General features: G+C 37.5%; 1 protein-coding gene across 4 annotated transcripts in view; it reads left to right on the forward strand.

Moving 5' to 3' along the window:
- The first annotated feature begins 424 nt into the window (after window positions 1–424).
- Window positions 425–24532, forward strand: part of RBMS3 (RNA binding motif single stranded interacting protein 3) — a 591790-nt gene continuing 567682 nt past the window's right edge. For all 4 annotated transcript variants that reach the window (XR_005556757.1, XM_039343747.1, XM_039343746.1 and 1 more), the window contains exon 1: window positions 425–1336. Coding sequence is in view for 3 of the 4 variants with exons in the window: in XM_039343747.1 (XP_039199681.1) it covers window positions 1262–1336 (75 nt within the window). In the remaining variant the exon portion in view is untranslated. The remainder of the gene's footprint in view (window positions 1337–24532) is intronic.

Consider the following 24532-nt stretch of genomic DNA (forward strand, 5'->3'; position numbering starts at 1 on the left):
AGCATCTCCGCTCGAGATATTATTTGCGTAAACTCCTTTTTGCAAACCCTGTTTTGAAAGGCTAGGAAATGTTATTATTGTTTTCCTTAGCTTTTGAATTTAAAAACAAACATCAAAGAGACCGACCGAATTTTTCCCTTCGGTCTCTTTCAACAGTTTCCAAGGTCCAGCCGTTAATTGGGAAGATCATCCCCCAGTAGAGGAACTCGCGCCGCTTCTTTCCAGTCAAGGTTGTGAGCCGTGTACCAGCGACAGTTCGGAGTGGGAAGTGTTTTTAAACAGCAAGCTCCGTTTTTTCCTGCCTCGACTTTCCGAAACGCCTGCGCTGTAGTTGGAGCAGCTAACTTTGGGAAGACTCGGCGAAGAAGAGGGAAGGCTGCGCATCCGATCTCACAGCTTCCCCCCCCCCCCCCCAACGGCTTTGGAGGCGGCTTTAGCGGCAGCAAAACGGCTCGACTTTCTGTGATAGCCAGCAGAGGGAAGCGGGGTTTTCCTTACAGCAGGGGCTGGAGCGCGCCTGGTTCTTTGGGTAGGAAATACTGCAGGCTTCTGGACTGCGTCTGCTTCTCGAGGGAGAGGCTGGCTGTTGTAGTTCCACCCACCGGCTGGAAGGAGGGGGTTTGAATAAAAGAGAAGAAAAGCCCCAATACCTTGGGTCCCTCCGTGAGGGCGACCGCAGCAACTAGGTTGGGGCGAGCGAGGACGCGTTCCTTCCGTCATTCCTCCTTTTCTTTTTTTCTTTTTCTTTTTTTTTTTGAGCTCTTCCTTCCCACCTCCTCCTTTTCTCTTTTTAGTAAGGGGGTGGAGGGATCGTGAGAAACCGCGAGGAAGCCGATCCGAAGAGATCCGGACTTCCCTCGTCTTGCTGTTTTCTCCGAAAGGACTGCTAGTCCCCCCTCCCGGTTCACACCCCCTCTCCAGACCTTGGCAATTGACATTATTTAAGACCAGGAGGAGGAGGGGGGTCCCGCTCTAACGGGGAGAGGGCGGAAAAAAGCAAAGCAAAGCAAAGCAAGACCTGTCGACCCCCTTTTCGATGTTTTGATTTTTTAACAAAAAAATTTCCTATTTTTAATTTTTGCGGCGGTTGACGCGGCTGGAGCTAGTGAGCGTTTAGAAGGCAAAGAAGTCCGAGAGAGGAAAAAAGAAAGAAGCCACCTTGATTAGGACTGTCAGGAATAGTGGCTTTAACCGAAGAAAGGCCTGGGGCACGACTCCCTGTCAACGGGTTCCCTGCATCCGAGATAAAGATTCTAGCTACATGGGCAAACGCTTGGAACAGCAGCCAATGTTCCCTCAGTACACATACTACTATCCCCATTACCTCCAAACTAAGGTATGTGGCCAGCTTCCTGGGGTTGTCCAGCGTGCCAATTCCAGACAATTCGGCACTTGGGGGGAACGGTGGATGTAGTTGGTGGAAATTGCAGGCATTCTGGTGCTCGCTCGCTCTCTTTGCCTTTGAATTCTGTATCAGGAAGGAGTAGAACTAACAGCCAAACAAACCAGTCCAGAAGGAAAGAAGGGAGAAAGAAGATTGGAATGGATATCTAGGAGAGTGTGCCTTCAAAAAGAGAAGGAATGGTATATTTAATTAAGCTCTTTGCTTACTGGAGACATATTCCATGTGCCAGAGGTGCATATCCATGTACGCCTTCCTTGAATAAAATTGGAAATGGCAGTGCCCAGTTGGCACACTGACTGTGCCACCAGAGCAATCATCCTTGGCACCAGCTCAATAAAAAAACCCCTGGCTGGCTGGGGAGCTTTGGAGTTGATGGGGGCTGACACAAGAGGGGAGGAAACAAGAAAACTCATGATGGAGAAGGCATGGTGGATCCTCCCTGATTTTATCTGACACATGGAAGCCAGGAGGGTCAAAGGAGGGCAAAGAGGTGACCTAATCTAATCTTTGGGAAATGCAATGGAAGGCACATGCCAAAGGGCTTGTTAATGTTCCATTAAATATTGATCATGGAATAATCATATTATGTTTGAAAAGTCTGGGAAAGCCTAGTACTTTTTGTTGATGTGGGCAAGCAAATTGCAACCCACATGGTTCCTTTTTTGTCTTATGGTTTGTGCACTCTGTGATGAAATGGCAAATTGGGCCTTAATTTGCCAGAAAGACTGAATATAATGCATAATAAATCAGCTAGAATATGCACTGGAAATATTTTTCAAATGCACATTGTGCAGCTTGGGTAGCTCAGATTTCCTGACAAACTTTTCAAAATAAAGCTCCATCATCTTATTTCATCTACAAATCATTTATTATTACAGCTTTTAAAACAAATATTCAAAGTTGGATTTCAGAAAAGTGGACTGCAATGTCAATTCTTTATTTTTTTACCCAAAAGGAAAACAATCTCTTTTCGCTTTTGATGACCTATCTGAAAGCCATGAGATGTTTGGTGGGGGTGGATAGAATTGAATGAACAATGTTTTTAGCTCTCTCTGGGTGTGGTAATTAAGTTCAGTTTTTCACTTCAGAAATGACTTTTTCTTGCTTACTTACTCTTAAGTCAAATGAACTGGTTATGAAGAGCACCAATAATGTATATATGTTGGACATTCAGGACAACCAAGTTTCTCTTCCTAGAGTGATTTCTTCCTTTCTCTTCATTTCTAACCTGGTTATCACTAATCTATTGTATAAACAGTGGTGTGCAAGTTATATTAAACGCTTTAGGCATTTTTGAACAGTTTTCATAATTGGGGTTGTTTTTTCTTCTCAAGGTCGATTGAAATAATATTTTACGTAATATTTTAGTAATATATATATTACTGCTGCTTCTCTTTTAGCAGCAGCAAGAAACTGCTCCGTTATCTATAGCTTGATCTCTTTGGAGGAATGAAAATGAGACTCATGAAAGTCCTAAAAACGCATCAAGACTATGAAATAATTTGGGAAAATTTGTTTTTCTCTTTAAAGAACAACAGCTTCAAGTTTGGGATGAGGCACATTGGATGTTGCATCCCTTTGACTCATGTAGTAGAGTTTAAACAATGCCAATCTTGCTTGCTGCCTTGAAGCTTCTGATTTTGACTGCAAAACACACTTTTGAGAAAACCTATTATTGTGATGAACTATTATTGTAATGGCCATATGCATACAATGGTAGAATTCTTTTAAGATGTGCAAAATTGCAGTTGAAAGAAATAGCTAGGTAAATACATTTTTTGTTTTTATAACTGCCTATTATCACAAGCAGGGCCTTTCCAAAGCTTAGATAGTATTGTATATTAAATATTATCTTTAAAGATAATATTTTATTTTTTGCTGCAATTCAGTTGTAGCTACAAATGTATATATTGTTAGAATTGTTCAACATGGTTCAATATTAGAACTATAAACCAAAAATCTGTATCAGGTGCTTCCTTTATATTTAATATTTTTCCTCTATGGTCATAGATATCAAGATAAGATTATGAAATGAAGTTAACAAGCGTGTGTGTTTGTATGTGTGCTTGTGTGTGTGTGCTCATTATCCACTATTAAAACCATTTAAAGTGGTACAGAAAAGCAGCTCTTAGTTTTTTTAAAAGTTATGAGTTTCTGGAAGTGTTTTACTTTACAAAATCTTTTATCAGGGTGATGATCTGGTCATCATATAACTATAAAGGCATTAATTTGTGTCCCAAATATAATTTATGTGTTACATAATTACATATTTTTAAAAGAAGTTCAAACATAATTTCGGGAACATAACCTGAATATAATATAAACAGAATGTGCATCAATTTGAACTCCTATTTGGAAATCAATAACATTAGTGGCAGGGGAGTTAATAGAAAATATATAAATTTATTACAAATGTTAAAGTGCAACAGATGAATCATAATGCAATTTGTTTCATTGTTTTATTTAATATATACTTTGCTTTCCTTTTTCTTTTCTTCTGAATAATCTTCATTAATCTTTTTTCTATTGTTTTAAAATATGCTATTATGGGATTTGGCTTTAGGAGTTATTACAAAATAAACTTTTGACTCTTTATTATAAGCAACCCACCATATAATGTCAAGTAAAATATGAAGATTTTACTCATTACTGTATGATGAATTGTGTGTAGTACAACCAAGATCTCATATAGAAATCAAATAAATGTGATTGAATTTTCTTTTAGACCTTAAAATACAATATTAGTTTTGTACTGACTTAGCCTAAAAACATTCAGAAATTATATTTGTAAAGTTTTGGGTCCCTCTTCACCTTTGAAATGTTAATGAAAATATAAGTGTGATGTGAATTTGTTACACTATGATATGAGTTTGAAATTTTATTAACACTATGGTCAAATTTTTAGTATTGCAAGTAGTTATCCCAAACGTGAAGTGAAACTCATCAAATGCATTTTGTGGCCATTATAAAATACACTATAGTACATGATTAGATTACAAAATCATATTTTAAAAAACTACATTGAATGGCCCTAATGCAAGAGAAGTATTGGCTACTACATGCTTTGAACTTATAGTAAAAGTATAAAATTTAAAACTGGTTTATGGATTTTTAATTCAAAAAATCAATATATTCTGTATTTTGGCTGCTAACCTTTAGCAAAAAATCAATAAAATAATTTCTGCTAATCAGAAAAGAGATCATTCTTGGAACTTCTTTAGTAGCTAACAAAAGGGTTTAAATTTTTATACATAGGAAATGATTTCATTTGAGTCATGATTGAAGCTGTTAGTTTTGCAAATGGAAATATTTTTTTATCAATGACCAAATCAGAGGTGATGCTTTACACCATATGAATAGACAAGAAATTTGATTCACTGTGTTCAGAGAAGAGTACAGTATTGAAAATTAACATTTTTTTCCATTGTATGTGTAGCCAGTTGAGTTGAGGTTTTTGGACTGGCCTAATTTGAATGTTATCATAAGTCACGATTCTATTCTGATTGGCCAAGTGAAACTGTACAAAGAAAGTGCATAAAAGAAAATACCATATCAGATGTTTAGTATATTGGAAAAATTAAGATATTACTTAATCTATCCAACAGCATAAACTTCATATATTATGCACATTCAGCAGAAAAGTTTACAAAATGTGTTTGAAATAAGAATGAGTTGATACAGAGAACTGCAACTGCATTTCAGTACTGATTTTTTACTATTTTTTACTATTATTATTTTCATTTGTTTACCCCTATATATATATATATATATATATATATATATATACCCATATATATATATATATATATATATATATATATATATATATATATTTACTTTAGAATAAACATTTTAATCTAGGAGAGCTCCTTAGTGCTCTGAGCTTGGTTGTTTTGTTGTTGTTTTGTTGCAGACATTTGATTACGTAAACTAGATAATATTATCAGTTCTGTTACCTAGTTTGGGTAATGAAACGCCTGCAAGAAAATAACCAAGCTCAGAGAGCACCAAGGATCCGTTATTTCAATCCTGAGCTACAAATAATTCTCCCTTATTGGCATTTTAATCAAATTTGCATATCTCCACATAGATGTGATTTTTTGTGACAAAAATCAAAATATATAGTGATAGTTTTAAAATACTGTATCATTTTTTATAGGCTTGTGATTTAAGCTATTAGCTTTTTGACATATTTTAGTTTAATCCATTTTTATATATATGTAATATATTCTTGTGTGAAATACAAGAAACTTTTCCTGTGTTACTCTTAAAAAATACAACACCCCCTTCCAATTGTTTGTCTGGTTTTCGGCCATGCTCCTTTCTCAGTTTACTATATTTTGCTGCTTTTGGCCATCTGTCTTTTCAGAATGCCTTGAGGAAGAGTTCCAGATAACAAGATGCTTCAGAAAGCTTTTCTGGCTAGTTATGTTCAGTTTGTGTTTTGTGCTTGGTATGAAGCAAGGGTCAGGTGTAAGGACTATTTCATCAACCGCACACTGATTTCAGGCTGCACTTCCAACCATCTGCAGCTTGGATTATTGCCAGGTCTCCAATGTCTTGCTAGAGCTTAGAGTGCAGAAGTGGAGACAAATAAGTGCAAATAGAGGAAAAGAAGTATATTTATAGGAATGAAGTTGATATTTATTTAGGTACTTGTTAGGATTGATAAAATGTAAATATCCCTCTTCCTGCCCCAATCATATACCAGAATCAGATTTTTTATTAAAATACAAGGATAACAATGGATTGACCTTTGATTGTAGTCAATTGTGCTTGTAGTCAAGTATTTGGATTAGTATGTACCCTGGGCACAATGCCAGTTATTTTGATATTAGAATAGGAACTCTTGAGATGTTATTCATTTAAAATCTGAGCAACACAATCTTTTTAGTATCTGTTTGTGCACATTTGCTTTTTAAAATTATTTAAAATTAAAATTATTTATGTTGCTATTAAGGTCACAAAATATTTAAATAAATGTGACCATGTTGATGCTGCTTTTTTCAGTCTGTTACTTCAATACCATGTTCAGTTCAAGAAGAACTGAAATTTTGGGTTTTTAAACTTAATGATTCCTTACTTATCTGCCTACATAAGCTGTGTCTTATTAAACACACAACCAATGTAGCTTATTGCCTAAAAGATGCATATACACAAGTTCACCAGATCAGGCCTGGAAGTTTTAAGGATAAAGATCTTGTTACAGCAAATATTGAATATTAATATTTATGATGTGCAGTACCATACAGATGGCACAGTCTTAAAGGTTGCAGCAATATGTTTAAAAAGGCTCAGCCTTATTTTTCTTTTCTTTTGTATTTTGTAACCAACTGAGAAGGCAAGCTAAGATGTAATTTCTTTGAAATAGGAGGAGCAACCACAAGAAAAAATTGCTGAGTTTTGCATAAAATGTCAGATGAGGCCATTTGGGTGTTGCTGTAATTAACAGAGGGTGTTATCAACCTTGCACTTCAGGGAAGCATTTTGGTTTACCGTTATGATACTAAACTTTTTAAAGAGGAAATATTAAAGATGTTCAGATATACTTGCATTTAAAGAGCAGGTAAATTTATCAAGGGAGCAGACAAGCATATAGTAAAAAACAGGCATCTAAAATCATAAATACATTTAACCACTGCCTTGGGATCAGGGCCCTAACTACTTTCTACCTGCTTATTACTTATTCCTTTTTTCATTGGTGCACAAAGGTCCATAGCTGTTTATCTAAAATTCCATTCAGACTAGCACCGTCAGGGCTTTTTCCCCTCTTTCTCTCCATCATCTTTCGCAGTGGAGAATCTTTTTACACTTTTGTACACATTATACCTTTTTATATATTTTCTACACTCTTATAATAGGTTGGGAATTGAATCTAGGATTTTATGCTACAACAGGATGATCAAAAGGGAGCAATGAAGGAGCAGATGAACAGAAAACAAAGGGTCTTGTGCAAATGCTTCCTGATATATCCCACCCACGTCTACATTAAAAGAGGTCTCCATATACATACATTTATTATTTATCTTCTCAAGTCTTCGCAAATAAACAACTGATATTTTCAATGGATTTTACTTAGGCTTTTTTCTATAATAAAACTTGGCTCTGGAGGTAGGGATTTTTATGCTTGTGAAATATAGCTAATGTAGCAAATATTTCAAAATTGGTCCTAATCGTTGCATATTCGTTTTGTAAGCTTTTTCATAAGATATAGCAATACATATTGAAGTAAAGTAATAATGAACATATATGTGAAGGAGACTTTGTGTGATCTACTAATTAGTAGCAAAAGGATAACAGATGCAGAAGAGAAATTGTCATCTTGTGTTGTCATAATACATAACGCGTATTTTTTAGTTTGCATGTCTGCCTGGATATCAGAAGTATACAAATTAGATAGAGTTGTTCCAATCCCAGAACAAGTGATTTTTGGAATATTCTAGAACTAGCCGATATTCAAAATGTCCTATTTCAAGGTCAGAATATTCCATTAAAGAAATTTAGTACAGCCTTAAAGTATGTATGTATTATGCGTGTCTGTGTCAGTATTATTATATATACATTCTCATGCACTTAGAAAGTGGGACTTGGGAAAGGATATTCTTCTTCCCTTATTCCTCTTCAACTATTGTTGAAGAAAGTTGAGAAGAATTGAATGAATTTGCAGAATATATTAGCAAAAAATCAGATAATATATTTTATTAAGAGGCATAAGCTTTCATATATAGAGTGGCTAGATCAGCGGTTCTCAATCTGTGGGTCACGACTTCATTTGGGGTCGAACGACCATTTCACAGGGGTCACCAAACAAAGCAGTCAATTTTCCCACTTTTCCTTAGCTGTGCTACTCCCTCTTATTCTATTGGCTTTTGAAAGCCAATAGAATAGACTCTATTGAATAGACTCTATTCTATTGGCTTTCGAAAGCCAATAGGAATTGTCCAGACCTGGTCATTAATGGCTATCTCTGCACTGCTGAATGTGCCAAAAGACCCAGCCCGAAAACGTTGTACATGCAAGTTGTCTGCAGCAAAGGCAAGTTTGCAGGAACTTTTCAACCCTCCCTGCTGAGCAACTATGCCATTTCCTACTTGTAAGTAACAGAGGACCAGGGGTGGGAGGTGGGGAGCAGCACTTAATTCGGCCCTGCCGAAAAAGCGGAGTCCATGTGCACTCCTGCCTTGTGCTCACCCGTGTCAGCCAGGCTCTCCATGTCGCTCTGCAACATGGAGAGCCTGGTACTGAAGCACGGAAAACATGTGCTCTCCTGCCTCATGCTCACCTCATGCGCCATCGGTGTGCATTGTGGCTGCTGCAGTGGGAGCCACGGGGCCCACTTGCCACAGCGCGGCTGTGCGGGAAAGCTGGTGGCAGAGATGGTGCTGGCGGGGCAGGTGGCTGACCTTCCTTGAGCTGGGCCAGCTGGTGGCCTAGCCAGTGCTGAACCTGCGCTGCCACTGCCTCACCCTGTGTGCCTACATGGCCGCCCTGGAGCACCTGGCCCATGATTCTTGCCACTGCCTCAGCCGGCCTGCAGCCCGCGCCCTCCCGCTGCCTTTCATTGGCGTCTGGCTCGGCAACTGCAAGCTCTGCACCGTCAGTGTGGTGTGCAGCTGGTGCTGTGGGAGCTGCAGGGCCCGCTCTACATGGCGGGGCTACGCGGGGTGGGCGGCAGGGCTGGCGGGGTGGCTGCAGACTGGGGTATGGGGGCGGGGGTGGCTGCACCAGCTGCTCCAGCTCTGGGGGGGCAGCCCACCACCGATGCCCCCCATGCCTCACACATCATACTCTTAGGAACCAGTCTCGCTTTAAACTCCCCCTAAAATTCTTCATTCAGGCAGGCTTCCAGAGTTCGGCCAGCAGGGTGCAGGTAACCCCTCCCCCTGTCCTGCCGCTTCCCATGGCACCACGCCGCTCCGCGTCCTGCACCCTAAGCCTCCGTGGCACCAAACCGCTGGCGTTCCCAATGGCCACTGACACGCTCCCCGCCGCCGGCGACCATGCAAGCCCTGGCAAATTGTTCCAGCCGAAGAAGTAGGTGGCTGGGAGGCCGCCGCAGCACCGATCTTCTGCACCCGTCAGTTGGCTACCCCCTGAATGTGAGCTTGTCAGTTGGGAGGTCTGGCGACGGAGTCGGCCAGCATGGACGGGATGGGGAGATGGCAGCTTGGCGGGCGGGTTCCTGTCTGCCCACGAATGTCGGGCCCACGGGGCTCAACACAGAGTTGACAGTCCAACATAACTTCCCTCCTTGGATGTCCCTTCCCCCCCCTCAAGCATCAACAGGAGGTTGCAGACAACTAAGTCAGCCGGTGCAGGAAGCCCTGGAATGGCCAGTCCAGGGTGCCTGGTTGCAGTGCTGGATGTCTTTTGCTCCTCCTAGAAGCCGGTGGCAAGAGAAAGTCATTCATACTTCAAGCTAGCTACTGAATACCTATTCACACTTTTTTCCTTTTTTTTTTTTTTTGAGTACTTGTCTGCCAACCCACTCCATCTGTAAAAGAAAAAGTCTTCCACCCAAGCATAAGTTTTAAGGATTTTAAGGATCTTTGAGCGGAAGAGAGGGAGAGAGAAATAGAGGGAGAGAAAGAGGGAAAGAGAAATAGAGAGGGAAAGAGAGAAAGAGAGAATGACAGGGAGAGAGAGAAGGAGAAAGGTAGAAAGGGAGAGAGAAAGAAAGGGAGACGGAGAGAAAGAGAGAGGGAGAGAAAGAAAGGGAGACAGAGGGATGGAGAGAGGGAGAGAAATAGAGGGGGGAGAGAGAGAAAGGGAGAAAGAGGGAGAGAAAGGGAGAGAAAGAAAGGAAGAGGGAGGGAGAGAGAAAGGGAGAGAGAAAGAAGGAGAGGGAGACAGAAATGGGGAGAGGGAGAGAGAAAGAGGGAGACAGAGAGAGAGAGAAAGAAAGAAAGGGAGAGAGAGATTAAATTAGTAACATGGTTGTTAAGTGAATCTGGTTTCCCCCATTAACGTTGCTTGTCAGAAGGTTGCAAAAGGGGATCACGTGACCCTGGAACAATGTGACCATAAATATGAATCAGTTGCCAAGCGTCGAAATGTAAATCACATGACCCTGGGGATGCTGCAATGATCATAAGTGTGAAAAATGGTCATAAGTCACTTTTTCAGTGCCATTGTAACTTTGAACAGTCACTAAGCTTGGCTCTCCACCAGGCTCTTTGCCAGAGCCTCCTCCCCTCCTTGGGCAATGGTGCAGAGCTGCTTGTGCGTCCTTGGCAGCGCCTTCCCCCTTCAATCTTCCTTCCTTCCTTCCTTCATCCCTTCCTCTTCAATCTCTCTCTTCTTCCTTCCTTCCTTCCTTCCTTCCTTCCTTCCTTCCTTCCTTCCTTCCTTCCTTCCTTCCTTCCTTCCTTCCTTCCTTCCTTCCTTCCTTCCTTCTCCTTCCTTTCCCCTTCAATCTTCCTTCCTTCCTTCCCCTTCCCTCCCTCCCAACATTTTTGAGCAAGGAAGAATAAGCTTCTCCATCGAGCATTGCTATATTATTTTTGTGATTAATCACTATGCTTTAATTATGTTCAATTCGTAACAATGAAAATACACCCTGCATATCAGATATTTACATTACGATTCATAACAGTAACAAGATTACAGTTATGAAATAGCAACGAAAATAATTTTATAGTTGGGGTCACCACAACATGAGGAACTATATTAAGGGGTCGCAGCATTAGAAAGGTTGAGAACCACTGGGCTAGATTGTTGTAGGATTTATACTGGGGGAATTTAAATCATGCTTATTCATATTCGGTTTCTGATCATCTATAATTTTCACACATACTGTTATAAAAGCTAGTTATCTCTGCCTGTATCTGATCTTCTTTTTCTTATGCAAAGAACATTGCATTCGGCTTTGTTTAATTTCATTATTTTATTCTCAGCTCAAATCTTTAACCTTTTGGGATAAATGGTTAAACTACGAGCATTGAGAGAGGATGTATGAATGGTGGGGAAGGTGTAGTCAAATGCCACGGGCCTTGGAGTGTCTGCTGCTGGTTGGAAGAGGTACCCAAGAGTGCACAGGTGATGAGCGAGCTGTGACATAAGCATCAAAGGCTTGGGGTGGCTGCTGTTGGGTGGGGGAAGTTGCCTGAAGTTGCATGGATAGTTGGGGAGGCTTGGTTTAAATGCAGGGAAGTCAGGAAAGATGTGTGAGAATGTAAAGGTAGCCAGTAAGGCATGGTGTGAATGCAGGGGACTGGGAGGGTGGACAGGTGGAGCAGCTTTTGGCTTTCCTTGCTGGCTTCCCCATTGACTTTTCTTGTCAAGGAAGATCACAAACTATGATAATGGGGGACACTGCAACTGTCATAAGTGCAGGCTTGTTGCCAAGCATACAGATAGTGATCATCTGAACAGTCAGAACTTCAAGGAACAATTGTAATCACCGTTTATCCAGTGCTGTTGTTACTTAATTACTAAACAAGTGGTAATTAACAAAATACTACCTATGTTTTCATTATTTACAGATTTGTATATATTTTCTCTAAGATGCCATCTAACTCATTAAAAGAATAAGAGAGCAGGCCTGAACCATTTGATGACCCATTTAATGATCAACGATCAACATTTTTGAGTTTTCAGACCAAGGAGATTATTTAATAGTTATGCTTTCCAGATTACACTAAAGTAGGTTGGAGATCAGAATGTGATGAGATATTTTGTCATATCCTTTGCTGAAATTATGATGTATTATGTCCATGGGGTTCTCATAATTTACTAAGGAAATTATTTAATGGAGCTTGCAAATAAGTGTAGACTAGTAGGACTTGATAAATCCATCCTCATTGCCAGTACTCATTGTGTAGTTTTCAAGAGGAAGGGAAGAAACAAAAATCAGTTTGAAATTATTTACCCACCAATGTATTGGAGAAGTAAAAAAAGAAGCAGTAAAGTGAATAGATGGATAATTTGGAATTATGGTGTTCATTTTCTGAAGGCTAAAGCTTCTGCTTTGTTTTTTGAAAATCTGAACAGGTAAAGTGCTAGAGGACTAAAATAGGTCAATCCCTAATTCAAAAGAAGTTTTTAATAAATTACAGAGCAGTTCATAGATATTTTCCTTTTAGCTATTAACTGACATGAAATCCTACTTATAATTATTGTGAGCTTATTCCTGTATCATTATTCACTGCCTTTATAGATCTTAAGGCAGCTTTTGACATGGTTACAAGGACTAAGCTATGGGAGAAGCTGGAAGCTGCCTCAATTGATCACAGACTCCTCCATCTGTTACGTGCTTTACATACCAAAACATCCCTCAAGGTGAGGTATAATATGTAAGGGTCTCTCTCGAGATCAGTTGAAACTCAAAAGGGGGTTAAACGGGTGCATTTTGACCCCCTTGCTCTTCAATTTTTACACAAATGATATGATAAAATGGTTAAATAATCCAAATTACCACCAAATTACCCAAAAATAGTTCACAGAAGCATTGCTTTGCTGCTGTATGCAGATGATGCTGTGATTCTCTCCAGGATTCCAGATGGACTTAAGAGAGCCTTGCGAACCCTTGTCCAGTATTGCAAATATAATAAACTGGACATAAATTATGAGAAAACAAAGGTTATGGCTTTTGCAAAAAGGCCAAAACAGTACTCATGGTATTTAAATAGCCACAAAATAGAGCAGGTAACCATCTTTAAATACCTAGAGGTGGTCATCTATGCCACTGGCTCACAAAAAGCCCATGGAGAATACGTGGCTGCCTCTGGCCAACGATCAGCGAATCCCATTCTTAATTTTTTCTGCACAAAGGGAGGACACTATATTCCAGCTATAATTAAGCTCTTTCTGGCCAAGTCGCTAGCACAATTTTTCTACAGGACCTTTCTCGGACCCTCGGCTTCATGTTTTACACCTCTGGAAAGAATTCAATCCAAATTTATCAAAACAGTTCTCCAGATGCCACTCTGTGTCCCAAATGCACTTCTGCGCCTGGAGACAAGATTGATAAAAGTCAAAGCAAGAATGTGCATAGCTTCCTTAAACATCTGGCTAAGGCTTAATTGCTTTCTGCAAGGCCTTGCTTCATTAATTCTTCAAGATAAATTCTCCTCTTCATGGATCAAGGCAGTCAAGTCCAACCTTGCCAAACTAGGCTTCTCATCAGCCTCAATTCTCAAATTGGACTATGACCAAGCAAAATAAACCTTGTGTCAAAGGGTAGAGGACATTGAGAGGCAAGCGGACTTAGGTATAGCTCTTCTGTTTCTGGCTCCAGACTCTATTAGATACGTGGTTACACTTGCCAGGTATCTTAGTTGGAGTCAGTAAACCACCGGAAAGCATTCTTGCTTGCACGGTGCTATGTTTTTCCATCAGCCGTTCTGTTCGGCAAGTATAAAAAGACACCATTGGCTGAAAGATTCTGCTCCTGTGGTTCAGGAGAGGTGGAGACCATTGGACACATACTCCTTCGATGTTCCTTCTATAGAGCTATTCGGAAAAACCATATGCTCCCCATAATTGATAAGTATCCTGGTTGTTCGGGAAAGTATTTATCTCCAGTGGCTGCTTAAGGATGAGCAGGCAATGATCATGGCATAGCAGCATTGGGGATTCGCCAAAAACATAAATAAACATTTAGATCTTTTTAATAATCTTTTATAATTAATTTTATTACATGTTTTTATCCAGCATTAGTCTATACTCAATATATTTTTATTATCAGGTCAGTATGATTCAGTTTTTCTGAAGCTAGCTAGTTTCTGTTATGCTGTTTATAAAACTAGGCAGATCTTGGTCACCCATTGATTACATCATTAATTGTAATATATTTCTATGTCTTCTTGTGTTGGTTCTATTGATTGATTGTGAGCTTATTGATTGATTGATTGTGAGCTTCTTAAATATTAAAGTTGGAGGTACACATTTGCACTTTGAATACATCTATGTTTTTCTAGAACTTAGCATTGCAAAATCACTTTTCTCCAAATTTCTTTCATTTTGGCCAGATTCAAAGCAAGGATAGAGGGTAGCATTGTACTTTTCTCTATCCTTTGGTGGAAAACTTGGGGAAACAAGCCAGAGATTTTTTTAGTAAGACCATTCTTTATAGGATTTATTTCGCAACAGTTGTTGGAGTAATTAAAACACTAAATCACTACAGTTTCATGCTTCCTTGAAAATTATGCAGTTTGATTTTGAAAAACATCATATTCTTGATTGGATATTAATAATAGACCATCTTCAGTGCTGATTTGTTGGAATATTCATGAGCAGGAAGAGTCATGTGGTAACTCAGTCAGCCAATGTGAAGAAAGTGCTACTGAGTCCGCAGAAGGGTATTGAGTTAGAAGCTGGATTTTTTCAGTCTCAGGTTTGTCTCTGTATCTCTCTGTAAGAAGTATTCATTGAGCTATGTTGCTGTAAAGAAGAATGTATGGTATTGTAAATATTTTGATATAAATATAAAGAAGTTATTTTGAATCAGCTAAATGCAGTCAACTGTGAGAGTTTCTGATTTATTTTTTACCAACAGAGAAATTAAAATTCTCTAACAGGTTATGGGCCCAGAGTTTACTAAGCACTGCATTGTAATTTAAAGCTGGAAAAAGCCTGTGTTTAGAAAGTATAAGAACAAGGCAGAGTTAGCAGAATGGCTGCAATGGAATTTAAGGAAAGCTCTGTGCCTCATTTAGATCAGAAGAATTACATTATATGGACTGCAAAAATAGAATGTTTGCTCAAAGCAAAAGAGCTGTGGTATATTGTAGAAAATCCACCACAAGTGTTTGCAGCTGCTGATTAGAAAAGTCATAATCAAACAATGGCTTATCTCATCTTGAATTTAGATGATGAACAATTTCTAAATGTTGCAAATTTAAAGACTGCAAAGGAGATTTGGTTGAAGTTGAGAGCTGTGCACGTGAATATTTCTGCATGCAATATAGTGCAATTGTCAAGAAAACTTTACAGAGCATGTTTGCAACCAGGTGAATTTAAATAAAATGCAAAGTTTATTTTGGACTTAGAACAATGTGGGATTAAACTCCCTGAGTCCCAGAAGGTTTTATTGGTGTTGAACAGTTTAGATAAAACCTTGGACACAGTTTCTGCAATATTTGAGTGTAAAGAAGAGCAAGAATTAAATTTTGAGGCTTTAAAGACATGTTTGCTTAATGAAGAAGAAAAGCAACATTTTAGGAACAGCCATGAGGAGGTGAAATTCCTGAGGAGGGGTCCAGACTGCAAGTCTCTGGAGAAGAAACAAGCAGATGGGACCAAGTTGCATCAAAAGAGAGATTTTGCAAGCAGAGGGCTCAGCAAGAAAAGAATTGCTACATTTGTGCAGCAAACACACATCTGAAAAGGAACTGTTTGCAGAGGAACAATTTGCAGCAAAGGACATTTGTGCAAGCAAAAGTTTGCTATAGAAACAACAGAGACAAGTGGCTAATAGATAGTGGGGCAAGTCAAACAATTGTTAATGACTCTGAATTATTTTGCAGGTTTGTTCCAGTAACACAAGAAGCTGTGGCTTTGGCAAATGGCCAGAAAGCAAAAGTCATCGGAAGAGGCGATGTAAAAATTCCATACTTGGAATCAAAGTTTACCAATGTGCTTTGTGTACCTGAGATGGAACATAATTTGTTAAGTGTGTCTAATTTAGACAAACAAGGTTTTGAGACCATTTTTGTAAATGGGAAATGTCTCATCAAAAGGAATGGGAATATTTCTACAGAAGGCATAAAGGAAGATAATCTATATGTATTGCAGGGACAAAAGGTTCAATGTTCCCATATATTTAAGAATGTTGCAGAACATGATTTGTGTGTTCCTCTTCTACATAGAAGACTTAGCCATGCAAGCTTTAAGGTTTTGCAGCAAAAGCAAGAGTTTGCAAAAGGGCTAAATTTGAAGGGATGCAAAACATATTTGGACTGTACAGTATGCAAAGCATTGAAGTCAAAGGCATTCCCAGTTAGTAAATGTAGCACAAGACAAACAAAAAGAGCTCTAGACCTGGTCTATGCAGATCTGGTGGGACCTATGCAAGCCAATTTGGGAGGAGTGAAATATGCACTGGTAATTGTTGATGATTATAGCAGGTATTTTGCTACTTGCTTAGAGGTAAGACAGAGGTGCTACAACAATTCAAACAGTGGGTAAGTTTTGTAGAGAGAAGGTACAGACAACAAGTGTGTCAGTTGCAAACTGACAGAGGTACTGAATTTATGTCAACTAAATTCCAACAATGGTTGGGGCAGTTGGGGATAAGACACAGACGTACAAATCTTTACACAGCAGCAGAGAATGGTGTAGCTGAAAGAAGGAATGGTGTTTTGCAAACAATGAAAGATTTATTAGAGGATTCTGATATGAGCAGGTCATATTGGGGAGAAGCCATATTGACTGCCAATTATATAGTTAACAGGCTGTGGAGTTCCTCCATTAATAATACTCCATATGCCATTCTATATGGAAAAAAGCCATCACTGGCACATTTGAGAATTTTTGGAAGTACTGCATGGGTACATATTACGAAAGCAATCAGAAGAAAGGGACAGCAAAAAAAAAGTCAAGAAAGCTCAGGTTTGTGGGCTATGAGCCAGGGTCAAAAGGATATCGCTTTAGTGATGGAAGTAAAAGAATTGTAATTTCAAGTTCTGCTAATTTTGCAGAACAAAATTGGGATAGAATTAATGCAAATTCTGGGTATGTCCCACTTAATGACAGTGATCTATTTAATGACAATAACTCATCTAATGATGGAAAAATGATTATTGAAGATGTCAATGTTCAGGGAGGAGAGGCTGAACAAGACATGAAACCAGAAAGACTTGAGACACAGGAGCAGTTAATACCACGTAGGTCAGAGCGATGTAACAAAGGAATTCTGCCAGCAAGGTAAAGGTTTGCAATGTGTGGTATGAGCCAAGAAGTTATAAAGAAGTGTTGGCATTACCAAAAGCTGAACAAGAAAGATGGAAGGAGGCCATGGATAAAGAGATGAAATCTATGGGAGAACATGAAGTATTTAAATCAGTGACTTTGCCACAGGGAACCAAAGCTGTGGGTTGTAAGTGGGTATATAAGAAAAAGGTATTGCCAAATAATGATGTACAGTATAAGGTCAGGTTAATGACACAAGGTTTTTCACAATTAAAGAATTTGGGAGAAATAAAAAATTATCTCGATGTAGAGATACAGAAAAATGAAAAAGGTGGTTATATTCTCAGTCAAAGGAGAAAAATTGAGCAGTTATTGGAGAAATATTATATGAAAGATTGCAATACTGCTCCCACACCCATGAGTACGGATTTTTATAATAGTTTAAGTGTGGACAAAGGTGAAACCTGTGATCAAGAGATATATCACTCAGCAATAGGGAGTTTGTTATATCTATCACAGTGGTCGAGACCAGACATAGCTTGCGCAGTAAGCATTTTGAGTCGTTTTACTGCTGCACCTATGAAGTTACATTGGATGGGTGTAAAAAGGGTTCTCAGATATTTAAAGGGAACTATAAATTTGGGTCTTCAAATACAGATTACTGAGGAATTGAAATCAAAGTGTTATATCGATAGTGACTATGCAAATGACATAAACACAAGGAAATCAAATTCTGGGATTATAATATTCTTTGGAGGGGCTCTGATTGAATGGAAGTCCAGAAAACAAACAACTGTTGCTATTTCAACAGCGGAAGCAGAGTTTATTGCTTTATCTGAATTGTGTTCTGAAGTAACATGGTATTTACAGTTGTTGCAAGATTTAAATATTAATGTAAAAGAATCTGTAAAGGTATTTGAAGACAATGCTGCCTGTATAAAAATGGCAACTGGTGACAGGGTGAAGAACAAAAGTAAACATGTAGACATTAAGTATTGTAATGTCAGGGAAGCTGTAAAAGGAAAATTGATTAGTTTACATCATTGTTCTTCTGAGGATAATTTGGCAGACATGATGACTAAACCATTGGATGGTATTCACTATGGAGAATGTATTAAGTCTATAGGTCTGATGTCTCTTCCTGTCATGAAGGGAGGAGTGTTGGAATATTCATGAGCAGGAAGAGTCATGTAGTAACTCAGTCAGCCAATGTGAAGAAAGTGCTACTGAGTCTGTGCAAAAAGGTATTGAGTTAGAAGCTGAATTTTCAGTCTCAGATTTGTCTTTGTATCTCTCTGTAAGAAGCCCAAGCAGGGGGTTGGACTAGATGACCTCCAAGGTCCTTTCCAATTTTACTATTATTATTATTATTATTATTATTAAGTACTCATTGAGCTATGTTGCTGTAAAGAAGAATGTATGGTATTATAAATATTTTAATATAAATAAGTTATTTTAAATCAGCTAAATGCAGTCAACTGAGAGCTTCTGATTTATTTTTCACCAACAGAGAAATTAAAATTCTCTAGCATGATTTTTATTTTTTTTCTCTATTCATTTTACTCTAATGCTCTTAATTGTACCACTGTTAATTGCTATGTATTTCCAAGTAAGCTATAGAATCATACAGTACATCACCCTAGGCCAGGGGTATAAAACACAATTTCATTGAGGGCCGCATCAGCATTGCGGTTGTCCTCGTGGGACCGGTTGGGTGTGGTCAGGGTGGGTGCAGCCTACTGGGAGGGAGTGGATGGAGTGAGTGTGGCGTATTGGGTGGGCATGGCCAGCTCTGCATTGTTCGCGTCAAGGGGCCCTGAGCAGGAGTGGGACAGAACTGAGAGTCTCTGGCAGAAGGGGATGGGACCGGGGCAAGCGCCAAGGCATGGTCCATTTCTTCATTCCTCACAAAGGGTGACACCTCCCCAGCATGCGCCCAGGGGATGGGGCTGACGCGGCAGGGCTGGTTCCTCGCTGGTTCCAGACAGCCTTGTGGAGCTAAGACTGAATGCATTTCAGCATAGATGGCGACCACAAAATTGTACATTGGCTCCCAGCTGGCCTGGGCCAGGGCCAAGGCAGCGGGGGCCATTCCCTCACTGTTTCCAGGATGCCTTCACAGGTCACATGAAACCACTTCGCGGGCCGCATCTGGCCCCCGGGCCTTGTGTTTGACATGTCTGCCCTAGGCCATAGGTCTATTCATGATTTAGTATATTATGAAAATCCAGGGATTTAGTTTGTAAGCCATAATTCATGATTTCATATGAAATTGCAGCCTGACCAGTTTTGACTTAGACAAGAAATAATTGATAATATAATATATTGGCGGGTATTTTAAAATTTTGGTTTATTGTGATTGAGTAAGATTACTAACACATATTGATTGCCTAGTGCAAATGGGAATGCTAAAGAATAATGGCTTGCTAAGCGTATGTCTGAGAACATTTTTTTGTTTTATTAAAATGACAAAATATCACACTAAGGAAAAACCCTGGCTTTGAATCTTGGCTTGGATTTATGTTAAAAGAAATATGACAAAAGGTCCTCTGGCTTACTTTTTTTTCTGGCAGGAGAGACTAAATGAGGGGAAGCTATGCAACACATATAATTGCTAGATCATAATCTTCAGAATTTTAGCCACTGTGATGTCGAAATGTGCCTAATTAGTGTCTCAGCTAATTAACTTGCTAGAAATTCAACTGACTATTCTAGCTTCACATAGTTTTTGACACATAAAGGCTCTGTACTAGAGAGCTACAAATAAAGAGCAAAATTTTGGTCCAAAGCAAGCTTAAAAATCATTACATCTTTTTTCTGTGCAAGGAAATAGCATTACGCTGTTTTGTGTGTTTTTTTTTTATAGTTCTTGCTAAATCTGAAAATGAAAATAGATGAATGTTCGTGGAGAATAACAATAACAAAGAAAATAAGTAAGATCTGTGTCAAAAGCAAACAGGTATTACAGCTGCAAGTCCATTATTGCAAGCCTGCACAACTTCTGCCTTGTCAATCTAAGCCCTGCTTATAAGCTATGTAACTGGCAGGCATTCAAGTGAACTTTCAATTTTGCTGCTTTGATTTTTCAAAAAATGAGAGATTTTGACAATAGTTTTGGGCAGTAGTTATTCTACCAAAAGTCCTAGTATATAGACCTTAAGCTGTTGCATTAATCTGAAAATAAGCTATAACATATAGCTTATTTAACAAATATAAACTGTCTCCTCTTGGGGTCAGATCAGTATATTTTCATTCAGAGTGTTCTCATCTATCTAGACTGCAAGTGAGAAATATGTTTGTGGATGATTTTGATATGTAAGAATTATTAGAAGACAGTTGGAACGCTCATGCTATAGTTTTGCGGACTCCCTGAAATATAAAATTTGGATTTAATTTAAAATAATTTTAAATTTACCACCAATTAATTTACATGCTGCAAATGCCATATTATCCATTTATTATTAGAATGTGACTTTTACACTTGTAAAATAAATTGAATTATTTGTATTTTTATTAGGGGTAACGATTCCTCCATGAATCTTCATTGTAGTATGATAAAAAAAATTATACAACAAACCAGTTTGATGAAAATATACTGATCTGACCCCAAGAGGAGACAGTTTATATTTGTTAAATAAGCTATATGTTATAGCTTATTTTCAGATTAATGCAACAGCTTAAGGTCTATATACTAAGACTTTTGGTAGAATAACTACTGCCCAAAACTATGTATTGTGACTTGTCAAAATCTCTCATTTTTTGAAAAATCAAAGTAGCAAAATTGAAAGTTCACTTGAATGCCTGCCAGTTACATAGCTTATAAGCAGGGCTTAGATTGAATTTTTGTTTTAGCATCAACATCAAACATTGCTTTGTTCATAGGTATTATTTTTTTAAATTGGCATTTTTAAAATAAATCCCTTTGATTCTAAGTTGCACTTTTCATGGATGCCTTTCAAGACCATTTTCTAGAACTATTCAATGAATTAAAGAAACATAGCATTTATAAATAATTGAAAGAAAATATGTTTTCTCACATAATGCCAGTTAGAGTTCCAACGTATACATCTAGGCTCTCAGTATCCTCATTTTATCTTTTTCCTGGAACAGTTTCTGTTTGATATCTTTATTTCCCAAAACTTTCATGTTACTGGTTTTTCCCTTCCATAGAAAGGAAATCTGGCATTAGAAACTAGAGTCTTCAGAGCATCTCTAGAAAGAGGTTGGAAGAGAAAGGATGCAGAACAGAGTCTCTAACTTCCTTGTTTTACAAAGAAATGTCTCAAACTGAACTTGGAAGACACGCCATATATGAAAGATATCCATGTGCAGCTTTGAAAACTCTCTTCTTTTTGTGTTAGATAAGGAAGACATGTTTAAAAGTACAGAATTTAGAAAATTTAGATGCTATTTATTTTTTTCTCCATTGGTCAGGTTTTATGGCAAGACTCAATACCAAATAAGCTAATTTCTCTTTGATTTGATTTTACTATGCTTTTTGCCTTGGCAGCTAGGAGGTTGAATACTGCTTGTGTTGCATACGTTGTTTAAAATCTATGTAATACATTTAAAAATTGCTGCTTTTAAAACACACGGAGAATAATTTTAAATATATTTACTCCAGAATAAATCCCACCAAATTTATGACATCTGATAAGGGTGTTCAGGACTGCAAGTTCTTTGAGGTTAACTGTTTGGTAAAGCTATTGAACCAAGAATCTTCATCTCTGATACTAAATATTTTCTAATTTTCTTTCTCCATCAAATTTTCTTTCTCCCACTTTAAATGTGGTTTGGAAACTTGCTGTCTGTTGCTAAAGATTGAAAGTTAGCCCTGGAATCTTTGCACAACTAAGAAACCAAGTTATTTTCATAATTGCGCCTTATATTGATTTCTGATTTCATTTTATTTATTTGCTTGTGACTTTTAAAAGCTGTTGTCCTTGAATTTGTTGCACAGGAAAGACAGTATTTTAAATACTGCAGTTACATCTATTTCTATGAAGAAGTAAGATCGATTCAGTTTTGTGGGGCTTAAGTATGTTAAGTATGCATTCAAAAATTGTCAGTTTCTTTTTCCTTTTATTTGGGGGGGGCAGAATTGAAATGTTATGCTATATATTATATTTCAGTAATGTATGCATTGCTTTTGATTTCAGAAAATATGTATGGATGATTTTGAGATATTTGGAAAGGATTCTCTTTTTTGTTTTTAAAGGAAATAGATCCAGAGAAAGTTAATTCTGAAAACAAATAAGTGATAATTTCTTATTTATAACAGAGTGGTTTTTTTTCCAGTTTTTATTAATATACTTTGAGTCTTCCTATGATTTTATGTCCATAATTTCTGACTATTGATCATATTGGCTGGGGTTGGTGGCATCGAAACCCAGAATAAGGAAGGCTGAAATATATCTTTTAATTCATCATGAAAATTGTGTTTGTTGTGTTTTGGTATTTATTTCATCTTGGAACACATGATGAAACATAAAAATGATACAAAGGAAACAAAGGACTGAAGTTCTTCTAATGTATGGTCAATGATTCAGAAGGAGGATTTCATATTTAATGAAGAGTAATGCACACATTAAACTACAAATAGGAATGTTTGTGAGGATGTCTTGGGAATTCCATGTGGGGATAGATTAGCATAATTTTTTTATAAACTTGTTTGTATTTTTTTAAAGTTGTAATTGAAAATAGTAGAGAATGGGGTAATTAAAACAAGGATATTTAGATCCTTGTTCATCGGGAAGTTCTTTGCTATTTAGGCTTTTGTGTTTAAATCATGAATCCTAGTCATTGTCTAAAATGTATGTAACATAATATTTCCTAATTTACATGGCTTCAAAAATATTCAAGCTACAATTCCCACTATTTCCAGTCCACAAAGGACATTTTGGCTAAGAATTCTGGGTGCTGATACAGCAGTACAAGAAAAGTTGCATCAAAAAGGCTGCTGAATAATGAATAATAAATTTAAGAGTTAATTCTCTTTTCACTAAAACAGATAATGTGTTTTGGAATTGCATTCAGTTGTGATTGACCATTCTGGATAAAGAGATCATGGAGACACTACTGGAAGCATATATTTTTTTTCTTAAAAAAAAGCTCAGTACATATATTATAATACCAGGAACTTTTGTTGAGTAGTGTTTCTGTGCTTGAAATAAGTAAGTGTTCATAAAATGGCTTGGGAAGAAGCTTTTTTTCATTCAGAGGTCTTGCTATATGTTTGTTGGACTTTTTAAAAAAGAAAGAAGATATGCTCAATCATCACATAAATTTTAGAATGTAAGATATCTATTATGTATCTATCAGCAGGATTTTACAACCTCATTTTAAACTTTTTAATATGGTTTAATTCCAGTTTTTATCTTTGTTTTTTTTAAATCTTATCTTATATGGCTCTATGGCTTTTATTTGTAAATTGCCCAGAGTCATTTAGTTGAGATGGGTGGTGAATAAATTTGGTGTATAAATAAAATAAACATTCTTCAGAAACACTAAAGTGATTATGGACTGTGTTATATGTGACCATCTATATATGGATAATTGGATATATATGGATAATTGCTTAGCTACTACTATTGCAACACAGGGTATTATTTAGTGAGATTATTGTGATCTTATCAAGTCTTGGGATATAAAGGGAATTTTGAGCATCTAAACATTTGATGTTAACTAAAATTGATGTATGTGGAATTATGTAGCACGTGCAATATGTAGCACGATATAGAAAGTGTATTTATTTATTTGAATAAACTGATCTATACAAAATTTAATCTCATGCTAATTTTTGCCCCAATTAGTAATTTATATTTGCATCCAATATTTATTCACATCCATTTGGATCCAAGTGAAAGTAATAATTTTATGAGGATAGTAGCAGGTATTTTATAATAATAGAAACAGAAACTGAAAAGTTTTTATTTAATGAGAACACATTATTTTAGCTATACAAAGCCTTTATGAGCTCCAATACTGTACAGGAAAGGGACATTTATAGTAGAACTTAAGTTTGTGAATTTTCAGTACAGTAATTGCAGTTTTTGCTGGGGGAAGGGAGGGAGACAGGCAATAACTGTTAATGAAAGCAAAGGTTCACATATTTTTTCTGCACACAAATATGGATTATTTGAAGATCATTTTCCTCAATAAATGTTTAACTAAATGTTTAAATAGATCGAAACCCAAGTATAACATTTTCAATCCATTTGTTTAATTGTGTTCTTTTATCTAGTTTTAGGATTTGTATGGAGAATAAATTGTATT

Source organism: Crotalus tigris, unplaced genomic scaffold (genome assembly GCF_016545835.1).
Source record: "Crotalus tigris isolate CLP2741 ecotype Arizona unplaced genomic scaffold, ASM1654583v1 scf7180000017871.4482833, whole genome shotgun sequence".
In the NCBI taxonomy this organism is placed as follows: domain Eukaryota; kingdom Metazoa; phylum Chordata; class Lepidosauria; order Squamata; family Viperidae; genus Crotalus; species Crotalus tigris.